The following is a 12,899-nucleotide window of genomic DNA, read 5'->3' as shown; positions in this document are numbered from 1 at the left end:
GTTTGAATAATTAATTTTCATGGGGTGGGGGAAAACAGAGATCTTTTCAGTTCAGTGTTTGTTTGAAGAAAGGTAAGGCTCTTAATTTCCCCATAATAACTTCCCCATTATTCTACTAGTTATAGTGGCAAGGATATAATGTTTGAATCTGTAGGATTGTTATCATTAGGTGTTACATGTATTGGAGAAGTTGCCTTTAAAAATACCCAAAGTTGGGCCGGGCGCGGTGGCTCACACCTGTAATCCCAGCACTTTGGGAGGCCGAGGCGGGTGGATCACGAGGTCAGGAGATCGAGACCATCCTGGCTAACACGGTGAAACCCTGTCTCTACTAAAAAAATACAAAAAATTAGCCAGGTGCGGTGGCGGGCGCCTGTAGTCCCAGCTACTCGGGAGGCTGAGGCAGGAGAATGGCATGAACCCAGGAGGTGGAGCTTGCAGTTAGCCGAGATCGCGCCACTGCACTCTGGCCTGGGAGAAAGAACAAGACTCTGTCTCAAAATAAATAAATAAATAAATAAATAAAAATAAAAATAAAAATACCCAAAGTTTAGCAGCTGTTAATTTTTTTGGTCACTCTACTTTTCCCTTACAAGTTAATGTGTGGCAAATGTAAAACTGCTTTTCTTCTTTTGTGATTGAACCTTGCCTCCGCTTTTTGATTGTCAAGACATTTATTAAGGTACAAAATATTAATACCAGGATGCAGCAGTGGTAATGAAATGCAAGGATGCAGTAGTGGGAATGAATCACCACCAAAACGTATTTCATAAAGTTTTAAAAACCTACTAGCATTTTAGATAATAATGACTATCATTTATTGAGCAACTGTTATACTTTCATGTTTATTATTGTTCTCATTTGAAAGCTGAAGCTAAAGGACATAGAGAATGAATAGATAACTTACCTTACATCAGATTATTGACTTTGTTACTAAAGGAAAGCAGGGATTTGAAAACAAGTTCTTAATAACTGTTGGCTCTTTTTTAGTAATAAAAATATAATTTTAAAAACAGACATGCAAGTAATTTACTGGTTTATATGAAAAGGAGTTCCAGAAAAAGAAAACAATATATAAGCATTCTACATTAAATTTTCATTTTATTTTTCAGATAATTATATTGAAAATATTATTGTTCTATTCGGCATTTATAGCTTAGGGAGTTTATGTTTCCATGGCATTTATATATCTCTCAGTTGTCAGAAATCTCAGATATTTTCTAAGGGGATGTTAAACCCTCACATAATCACTACTTTTCTTACCAACTCTCTTGACAAAGAATGAAGGTTAATTAATAAAGTATTTTGTGATATTTTTTCTAAAGTACAAAAGCATATATCTTTATCATATCTGTGAACCCCAGATTAATTAATAATTACTAAATCAGTAATTAGTAATCACTAATTATTAGCAGTAATTTATTTGTTATTTTGCTTTGTCCATGTATTTACTTACTGAAATGATTATCAGATTCTTTGCATTAGCCAAGATTAGTTGCCTACCAGTTTGCTTACTCACTGCTTCCTTCCCCTTCCCTCCTTCATTTTCTGGATTTGAACATGAGATTTAATCTGAGGTAGAGAATTGGCATTATGAAAATTACTGAGAGAAATTCAGAATATATAGAAGTAATAAAACTTATTTTAAACTGTGGAACGATTTTTATTATTTAAGGATGGGTTTTTCTGTTTGTAAATGTTCTCTTTACCCACCCCAATCTTTGATTCATGTTACCCTATAAAAACAAAATGATTTGTTTGTTCATTTATTAATCCATTTATTCAATAAGCATGTTCATGGCTTACATTTATATAGTATTTTAGAGTTTACAGAATGCTTCACAGAAATCTTTGCATTTCAACCCAACAATAACACTGGGAGGCCTGCAGGAAAAATAATCATGTTCATCATATTACCATTATTACAGTTTCTGTTTTTCTGGTACCTGCTTTATAACAGGTCTTTTGCCAGACACAATGTAAGTCATCATTATCCCCATTTTACAAATAAGGAAGCTAATGCTTAGCGGGTTAAGCTTGTTAAGATCAAGTGGGCCAGCGCGGTGGCTCATGCCTGTAATCCCAGCACTTTGGGAGGTGGAGGTGGGCAGATCATGAGGTCAGGAGGTCTAGACCATCCTGGCTAACACGGTGAAACCCCGCCTCTACTAAAAATACAAAAAATTAGCCGGGCATGGTGGCGGGCGCCTGTAGTCCCAGCTACTCGGGAGCCTGAGGCAGGAGAATGGCGTGAACCTAGGAGGCGGAGCTTGCAGTGAGCTGAAATTGTGCCACTGCACTCCAGCGTGGGCGACAGAGCGAGACTCCATCTCAAAAAAAAAAAAAAAAAGAAAAAATCAAGTGGCTGACAGGTGGTGAAACCATATTTCTCATCCAGATATGTCTAACAAAAAGCTATCATCTCTTCATTATGCCATGCTGCTACTGTTTTTAAAATGAGAATCATTAGATGACTTGCCCAAACTCACAGAGCCAATAAATGGCAGAACTCAAACTTAGAATTCCTCAGTTCACATGTTGTAATACCTACAGTAAACATTTATTGGATTCCTGTTATGTGCTAATTGCTGGGAATACAGAGTCTCTGCTTTTTAGTTGGGGATACAGACATATAAGTGAATAATTTCAGAACAATGCACCAAGTGCTGTAATAAAAGTATGTATATAATTGCTATGAAACTGAAGTAACTTTATTTAAAATGAATACCAATCTACTTATTTAAAAGTATTTGGTATTTTAAATGTTAATAAATATCCATTTTACTTGTCTTTTAGCACGAAGAACTGGAACACACCAATTATATTTGATCTCAGAGAAGGAACTGTTAGTTTAATTCTGCAGGCAGAAAGGTAATATGTTTAACTATTGGACCTGGGGTTAAAATAAATAGCATTAAAGCACTCTTTAATAAAAACATCCAATTAAAAGAATGGTATACTAGTCATTTAGAACCAATCTGTTTCTATTTTACATTTTAGAAGAAAAAGAATAGAATAAATAAGTTATTTAAATCAGTGATTCTGAAACATTTTAGCCTCTGAATTTCTTAACATTCTTAGAAAATTATTGAGAGTTATATGTGGGTTAAATATATCAGCATTTACAATATTAGAAATTAAAACAAATTTTAAAGCTATTTATTTTAAGTGATGAGAATAAACTCATTACAAGTAAACATCACAGTAATGACATGAGAGAATGAGAGCAACACAGGTAAATAACTATTAAAGAGTTTTTACCTCATAGTCCCCCTATTTTCTATTCTGTTCTTTTCTGCTTTATTTTAAATATTGGTTGAAACTCTTTGGTTTCATGGGCCTACTGGGCTGTGACCTGAAGTTTGAAAACTAGTTTTCTCTACTAAGACATTCAGTGTATACAGGGCTAAGAAATGCCAGGCAATTAACTGGAGTAAATTAGGAATAGCTATTACTCAAGAACCTACACTTTTCCTTGAAAACTGTCAGTTAGTCTCTTGAGTACAGTGATAGCCTACTGAATCAGAGGAAGACTTAGACAGCTACAACCCAATAACACTTGTTAAAAATTATGAAAATATAATCGACAATTACCTAAAATATCTACCCATAAAACATTTGCACCAAAACCATGTGCTTTATTCCTCATTCCTCATCATGTAGGCAACTCTTAATAGTGTTTATTATCAGGTTTTCTAGCCCACAGCTTTTTATAAATAGAAAACCAGAAGAAGAATGGTACTGGTGGGCTGTTAGAGGCTGGCACAATGACAAGAAGGAAAGTAGCTGCCTGGCAAGGGAACATGGAGAAAACTAAAAGCACGGAACTGTGTAGCTGAGTAGTACAATGATTCTGTGCACCAACAGATTCTTATGAGTATCAAAGTTACCAGTTAGCTAGTGAAAAATGTGATCACCGTATTGATGACCTTGAGTGACCAAGAAAATGTTATATCAAATTTTATGTTATCCATTTAATGAAATTGAAATATATCAATTATTTAGTTATATCATAAATTTTTTAAAATAAGTCATTTTTGTCATTTAAAAGGTAAGATATCAGCTATCTAAAAAACCATGTTTCTGAAATGCTTTTTACTCTAACAGTTCCAAATAAATTCATTTATACATTATTTATAAAGGTATTTATTGAATATACTGTTAATAAAGACATATATTAATGGCATAAATAGCTAAAAAATTTAGTTACTGCCTATCATTGGTCTTATTTATGTATGTAGAGATGTTTGCCCCTTCAAACAGGGTGTTTACTCACAAGTAGGTTAAAAGCTATAATGTCTTATTGGAAAAGAAAATGCGTTTAGACTGAGACAAAGGAATATATACTAATATATGTCACTTTGTCAAGTTTAGCAAATATTGTTTTCATAAACCAATACGTATGACCATACACTAGTATGTAAGGGCCAAACCCTTCAATTAAATAAACTACCTACTAACCCCCAAGTATTAATTTAATTGAAGTGTATGTGGTTGGTGTTCATTAGATACTAATTTTTCATTGGTTTTGGCATTTATTTCCTTTTTGTTTCCATAAAAAAAAAGAACATTTAGCAATTCCTAAATCAAGAACCGGTTCTGAATCAAGGATATTTAAAACATTAAACATAAGATTTTGAAAAGTAATAATGTCTTCAGCATTAAGGAAACAGGCACACCAATATAGCCATAGTATGTGTGTAAATCAATACAACTTTTCAAAGGCCAGTAAAACAAGATATATTTAAAAATTTTAAATGTATGCTCTTTAATCCAGTAATTTCACTTCTAGAAGCTGTACTAAGGAAATAAGTAGGGCAGACATATGGAGATGTATATACACTGTAGACATTCTTTAAAACAGTGAATAATTTGAAACAAATGTATATCAGGAAATGAGTGAGTTAGTAAAGTTCTGGAAGTTCATACTTTGCCGTAGTTATCTCTATGGAGGCAGGATCTCAAGAGGTCTTTTGTTTTCTCTGTATTGCTTGATTTATTTTGTACAATATTTGTAAATTTTCAAAGGAAAAATATAACAGCCATAAAATATTTATGTTTTGAGTTAATAAAAAATTAACTGCAGAGAGCCCTGTGCCTTAAATATGGTTGTCAGCATAGCAAATGAATCTGACCCTGTGGCAAAAAAATAGGAGTTTTTAGATATGAATACATACTGATAGTCACCATATGATTTTAAAGTCACAGCTGCCTTATTTTAATAAATGCTTGCCCTAATGTTAATTTTTTTAGTCATTTTCACTGCTTTAGACTTTAACGACTATTTAATCTTTAATTATTTTTAGCATAATCTTTAGTTATAAAATATATATTAAGACTTTTTCATGAAACAAATAGCACCTGGCATTAAAATGACTGTTGTAAATTATACGATTTTTTTGATTGCCTTTGTATAGAATATTCTTTAGGAAAGGAAATGAATTGTGGGTATAATGTAAAAGAAGTCAGAATATTAGTGTATAGGGTGGTGATTATGGACATTTTCATTTTTCTTCTCCTACTTCATCATAAAACAAAAACCCAGAAAACAAACCAAAACAACCAATGCTGGCTTTCAGTGTTTGAAATGTTTTATTCTTTATATATCTACACATTTATATTAATTGTAAGATTTAGATTTTTTTCCCAAGGTTAAACTATTCTGTAATATAAAAACGAAAATAAAGTATACTCTTATTTGAGAATATATTTCTATTCTTTATTTTTTAGACATTTTCTTCTTGTAGATGGTAGTAGTATCTATTTACATTCATATGAAGGGCGCTTTATTTCATCTCCAAAATTTCCCGGAATGAGAACAGATATTCTGAATGCACAGACTGTATCTTTGAGTAATGATACCATAGCAATAAGAGACAAAGCTGATGAAAAAAGTAAGTATATTTTTTTAATTTTTCCTGTCAAATATGAAATTTGTTAACACTATAAAATTTTCACAAATTAACTTACATTTTCTTATCTACCAATACATCAACTTTACAGAAAAAGAATTATGAGCTTTCTAATTTGTTTTCAAAACATGAGTTAATTAAACAGCTAAAGTTGTCATACTATATCCAGTTAATAGAACAAACAGATATTGTCACAACATCAAAGATCAGTAATCAGGAAAAAATCTTTATATATTCAGTAGCTGTTGGTAGAGAGTTTGAACTTAATGTTGTGGTCCTAAAAATGTATATTAATGCTGAAGTTTTTTATCTTTTTGAATATTCCCTTTTTCTTCATTTGGTAACGTAGTAAATATTGCACTTCATTGAACTATTTAATTCGTTTATATTTTTAAATTCATATTTTAAGTTAATTGAAAGAAAGGTATGAATAACTTAAATTTTCTGTTTAAAAATCTAGGCCACATTAGTAATTATAAATAAATATAAGTATGTCAGGTGTTTTGGGTTACATAGTACAATGAAACCATTTTATTAGGGCATATGTGTATCACAGATTCACTCATCCAGCAAGTATTATTGAGTGCTTACTATGTGGCAACTACTAGTCTAGAAGTTCAGGATACAATGGTGAACAAAATTAGCAAATTAAAATTAAAATTTAATAAATATAAATTGTCAGATAATGATACATGCTATGAAGAAAACTAGTGCAGGGTGAGAGAATAAAGCATTGTGAAGATGGGGCAGGGGAATGGCAGACAATCAAGTGCAAGGATTCTGAGGTGGGAGTAACTGGCATGTTAAAGGAACTGCTAGAAGGCCATGTGACTGGGTCAAAATGAGCTAGGTAGAGAGTGGGAGGAGAGGACAACATGGAGATAGGCAGGAACCAGATCATGTAAAGACTTGGCCATGGTGAAGATGTGGGCATGGAGGAAAGAGAGAAGGCAAGCATATTATCATAGGTTTTTATCCTGAGTAAATGAGATGGAAGACAGAGAAGGAGGTCATTTGGAGGGTGTCGGTCTGCAAACCAAGAGTTGATTTTGGTCCTGGTGTGTTTAAATCTTTCTTAGACAGCCAAGCAGGGATGAGAGTGAACAATAGGATAAACAAGTCCAAGGCTCGGGAGAGAGGTTGGGACTAGAGATATAAATTTGGTGGTCATTGGTATACTGCTGGTGCTTAAAGTCATAACACTGAATGAAATCACCTGGGAAGTAAGTGTACACAAAGAAGAGGACCAAACACAGCACATCAGTAATTAGGGATGAATAAAAGGAAGAGGAGCCAGTGAGGTAAGAGGAAAGTTAAGAGTGAGTGATCCCAAAAACCTAGTGAAAAATATTAAATATTAAATAATTATTTCTCTCTGTTAATATATATTATGAAACACTGTACATTACTGTTACCAAAAAATCTGACTTGAATGTTAATTTTGTTAGTTCACACCATGGAAGACCTAATTCATGAACTAGAAACTGTCCTAATTTTTAATTTTCAGTACTTCAGATAATAGCACCTCTTATACTGGCAGGAAATGTAACTCTCCTAAATAGAGCTTTTCTATCTCTTCGTTTAGGCCTTCTCTGAGAGAAGACTTTTGGTAATTTTTTTTAAAGGACTTCCTTTTTGGCTAACAAAGAGGAAAAGAGAATGGAATAATATAGTATCCAGATGGCAGACAGAATTAAGATAACTATAAATTGTAAAAATAATAGTAATTTGGAAGCCAGATTTTTGTTTTCAATAAACTTAAGATTGAAAGTCCCTGTGATCACTATGAGTGGTCTATGCTTTCCTTATTCAACACCACATATTTTAGATAAAAGCTTTAATAAAGTATAGTCATTCCCTGCATAACAACATTTCAGTCAACAACAGACTGCATATACCATAAGATTATAATGGAGCTAAAAAATTCTTATCACCAAGTAATGTCATAGCCATTGTAATGTCATAGTGCATTACCTTTTTCTATGTTTAGATGTGGTTAGTTACACAAATACCATTGTGTTACAATTGTCCATAATATTCAGTACAGTAACTTGCTGTGTAGGTTTGTAGCCTAGTAGCAATAGCCTAAGTGTATGGTAAGTTATATTGTCTAGGTTTGTATAAGCACACTCCATGATGTCCACACAATGATAAATTGCCTAACAGCACATTTCTCAGAACATATCGCCATCATTGAGCAAGGCATGGCAGTATATGTGTTCCCAACTGAATATACCCTATTCTGAAATTTTCTGTAGTTAATTCACATCTGGAACATATTTCATTATTCTTTAATCCATTGATAATTGATAGAATTTTAAAGCTAGAAAGAATTATTAACATTTACAGAAATATGAATTTATATGCCAATAAATTATCTGTTTTACTTATGTAAGTTTTTATTGTTAAACAAGATAATTATGTAACTTTGTTTTGCTGTAAATATAAACTCAAAAGACTAAAATAAAATTATTGTAGAACATAAAATGAGTGGGAAAATATTTTGTATGTTCCTTTTTTAAAAAAATTAGCATTTATTGATGGCTAAATAGAGGTAAATGCTAACAATAGGAAACACAATTGAAGTACCCGATGTATTTAACTCTTAGAAGGGTGCCATCTGTAGCCGATATCACTGGTTCCTTCCTAATTTGGGAGCTTCTTTATTTTTGTGTGAAGTGTAGTACTCTGTATTATAATAGGTGCTCCATAACTAGATCTTGGGTGGGTTTGAGTACCCCTTTTGGTGATTGATTAAGTACTAGAGCTGCTGTTTTTGCCTTCCTTCTTCTCCCTATTCACTTTCCTTCTTCTCCCTATTCACTTTGCACAGATATGCTATGATATTAGTGTGGTGATTATTTGAAACAAATGTCTAGAAGTTGGGGAGTAGTTACTCATGTTTCGAAGCAACTATTTCAACTCACAGCTCCTTAGTTGTTCATTCTGCCAGTTTCTATTACATGTTAACACTGAAAAACAGGACCAGCCTCTCATAGATCAGATGCACTTACAGTTGTGGAAAAAGTAGATGAGTTCATCCACATATCCCCAGCTTTTTATACATATAGTCAGAAAAAGGATGGAAGGCTGCTATTGTTTAAAAAGTTTATTAGTTTGCATAGCTATGAAAATAATAGGATTTAGCTAAACCCAAAGCATTTTTAAATGAAAGACAAAAATTTTACGTTTTTGTTTTCCTACTTAATTAAAAATTCTATTATAGTATTTTTCTTTTTTTATTTTTCATAATTGGCAACCTTAGAAGATAACTAAATGTTACAACATGATTTTTCTTGGTGAATATAGCGGTGACCTCCAACTTAACATCCTATGATTTACTAAAAGCTAATAATGTATTAAGTGCGATCCTCTGGAATTAAATTTCATGTTATACACATTGTAGCATTTTTGTAATCTATATATGTTGTCCAATTTTTTTTGCTGAGTACTCAGTGCCACTTCTGTCTTACGCCATTTCTATCTGTTAATTTCTTGTAATCCTATTCATATGCTGTCATATAAAATTACTCTATTTATTAATCTTCGGCTGGAGTAATTTGAGAATTACTTAAAGAGAATCATCAAAATAATTTCTTGGTTTTTTTTTTCCCAACAATCTTTTCAAAAGAGTAAACAGCAGCTACCAATACCACTGTTACGATTGAGACTAAGAGAAGCCTTGGTGAAACAGAGAAAGGGGCAGAGGCAGCATTTGTGCCAGGCTTCTTCAATAGAATATCTCCTGCAATTTTTACAACTTTACCTACTTCACAACATCAGGGAAAGTTTGAGGCTGGAAATAGAGAACTATGAATTATCATTATTTAAATAGTGATTGATGCTGTATAATTAAATGATACCAGGGAAAGTATTTATAGTAAAAAGACAGCAAAGAACAAAACCTTAAGATCAAGGGTTGTCAGATAAGGAGGAGCTAGCAAAGAAGAATGAGGAATGATCCAAAATAGAAGAGAACTGGGAGGAAACAATGTTACGTGTAGCCCACATAAGAGTTTCAAGACAGAGAGGATAGTCAGAAGCGTCAGTGCTGCTGGGAGGTCAAGACTGAAAATAGAGTCTTAGAGTGAGGACTAAAAATAGTCTTTGATTTGGCAACATATGGGTCATTGGTGACCCAGGAAAAGGCTTTCTATCAGCGTAGTAAGGTTGAACAGCAAATTGTCATAGGTTGAAGAATGGGTAGGAGTTGTAAAAACTGGAATAACTGTTGTTCCACAAAGTTTAGGGTTAAAAAAAGGCAAAGAATTGTAATAGTGATTTTTTTTTTTTTTTTTTTTTTTTTAGTGAGGATGATAACAGAGTTGTTTATATGCTGAGAATGAACCAGAGTATAAAGGTGCAGGAGAAAGTGGGGATTGTTGATAGAATAATATCTCGGAGAAAGCCAGGCAGATAGAATAACAATATACAGGTAAAGAATGTGGTAGGGATGGAGAAGTATGAGCAATAGACACTCCTCTGGCTGAAATTAGAATGTATGTGGTGAGGACCAGAACTATTATAGTAAGTTTGGAGATAAATCTGAGGGAAATTGAGCTGTTACATCAAAAGTTACCAAAAGTTTATTTTTATATGGTGAAATTTAAAAATACTTACATGATTTTAATGAATACTTCATATCTATTTAGTGGCTTTCAGGCAGTTTTTTTTAGGATTGAAATTTATTTTTATTTGATTGTGATAGAAATAGTTAACATGAGATCTACCTTTTTAACAGATTTTTCAGGGTACAGTTCAATAGTGTTAACAGAATACAATACAATATAGGTACAATGTTAGACAGCAGATACCTGGAACTTACTCATCTTGCATTACTGAAATTTTATGCCCTTGATTAGCAACTCCCCATTTCCCCCTCCCTGCTGCCTCTGGCAACCGGATCTGCTTTTTGTTCCAATAAATTTGACTATTTTAGTATACCTCATATAGGTGGAATCATGCAGTATTTGTTCTTCTGTGACTAGCTTTTCAGTTAGCATAATGTCCGTCAGGTTCATCCATGTTGTTATATATTGCAGGTATTCCTTTTTTCTTCGAAGACTAATAATAATCCATTGTACATATACACCACATTTTCTTTATCTGTTCATCTGTCAATGGATATTTAGGTTGTTTCTACATCTTGGTTATTGTGACCAGTGCTGCAATGAACATGGGAATACAAATATCTCTTCAAGATCCTGATTTCAGTTCTTTCAGATAAGCACTCAGATGTGGGATTGCTGGGTAATTATATTTTCAATTTTTTTTTTTTTTTTTTTGAGATGGGGTCTCACTCTTTCACCCAGGCTAGAGTGCACTGGTGCTCCACTGCGGCCTCAACATCGTGGGCTCAAGTGATCCTCCTGCCTCAGCCTCCAAGTATCTGGGGCTACAGGCAAGCAGGCACCTCCATGCCCAGTTAATTTTTGTATTTTTAGTAGAGACAAGGCTCACTATGTTGCCCGGGCTGGTCTCAAACTCCTGAGTTTAAGCGATCCTCCCACTTCAGCTTCCCAAAGTGCTGGGATTACAGGCATGAGCCACCATGCCCAGCCTATTCTAATTTTTTGAGGAACCTTCATAATATTTTTCACAGTGGCTGTACTATTTTGCTTTCTCACTAGAAGTGGGCAAGTGTTCCAGTTTCTTCACATCCTCACCAACATGTTGTCTTCTTAAAGCAATAGCCTTAACAGGTTTGAGGTGGTATCTCATTATGGTTTGATTTGCATTTCCTTGATGATTAATGACATTGAGCATCTTTTCATTTACCTGTTGACCCAAACATATATTCTGTCTGTCTTAAAATCAACTCTTGATTATCTTTGGAAAATATTTAATCTTGAAATATCTGCCCTGTTTTATTACAGGAGCTGATCTCCCCAACTATCAGTTAGATAAATCATTGCTAAGCAGCCCTTAAAAAGAAAAACACTTTAGAAGTGATGCTAAAATAATCATCTATTTTAAACAATTATTTTACAGACTGCACCTTATTTGCGTGTATGCTTTTTCCTCCACTAACTCTAAAAATTAGGGGGCTTACTGGAGATATGGAGAGGATAGTTCTGAAAGCCTCCCTGAAGAGTTTAGGGAAATTCTCAGACTGGGAGCTTAGCTTAGCTCCCAATGCAAGTGTTTGTGACAAATATAGGTTCTTCAAGACTTCTCCGTAGTTCTCTGATATTCTGGAACTTTGAGCTGAATATTTTACAATAAGGCCACAAATTTGTAACACCGTATTGATGACTTATGGAGAATCTCACTTGTTAGTAATTAATCTTTCTCTACTCCAACCGAATATACTGCAATTCAATTCAGACACTGATTACTCAGAGTTAGTGCGATGCCAAAAGTTGGCTGGACATGGTGGCTCATGCCTGCAACCCCAGCATTTTGGGAGGCCAAGATGGGTGGATCACTTGAGCTCAGGAGTTTGAGACCAGCCTGCGCAACATGGTGAAACCATATTTCTACAAAAAATACAAAACTTAGGCAGGTGTAGTGGTGCACCCCTGTACTCCCAGCTACTTGGGAGGCTGAGGTGGGAAGATAGCTTGAGCCCTCTTGAGGCAGAGGTTGCAGTGAGCTGAGATCACACCACTGCACCACAGCCTGGGCATCAGAACAGGACCCTGTCTCCAAAAAAGAAAAAAAAAGTTAGGGACAAAGGCCTGCCAAGACTGACCTCGCTTCAGATGCCAGCGCTAGTTTTGTGGGGGTGGGGGTTCCCAAGGGCACTTGCATTTCTGACCAGCTGGCTAAAAATTTGGGGACCCCATCAGCCCCTTAAATTCAATAATTTGTTGGAATGAGTCAGAACTCAGGAAAGCACCATATTTATGATTACAATTTTATTAAAAAGGGTAGGCCTTGGGTGAGGCCTGGAGCTTCTGTGCCTTCATGGAATCAGGGCACATCACCTTCCTGGCACATCAATGTGTTCGACAAGGAAGCTCCACTGAGCTTTGAGCTTTGGTG

General features: G+C 34.3%; 1 protein-coding gene across 1 annotated transcript in view; it reads left to right on the top strand.

Moving 5' to 3' along the window:
* IFT80 (intraflagellar transport 80) overlaps positions 1-12,899 on the top strand; it is a 153,525-nt gene that overhangs the window by 99,675 nt on the left and 40,951 nt on the right. The window contains exons 11-12 of the mRNA XM_030822766.1: positions 2,797-2,871; positions 5,731-5,894. Of these exons, the coding sequence (XP_030678626.1) occupies positions 2,797-2,871; positions 5,731-5,894 (239 nt within the window). The remainder of the gene's footprint in view (positions 1-2,796; positions 2,872-5,730; positions 5,895-12,899) is intronic.

Source organism: Nomascus leucogenys, chromosome 11, assembly GCF_006542625.1.
Source record: "Nomascus leucogenys isolate Asia chromosome 11, Asia_NLE_v1, whole genome shotgun sequence".
NCBI lineage: Eukaryota > Metazoa > Chordata > Mammalia > Primates > Hylobatidae > Nomascus > Nomascus leucogenys.
The sequence above is the reverse complement of the archived record's forward strand: the minus strand, read 5'-3'. Positions and strand labels throughout refer to the sequence as shown.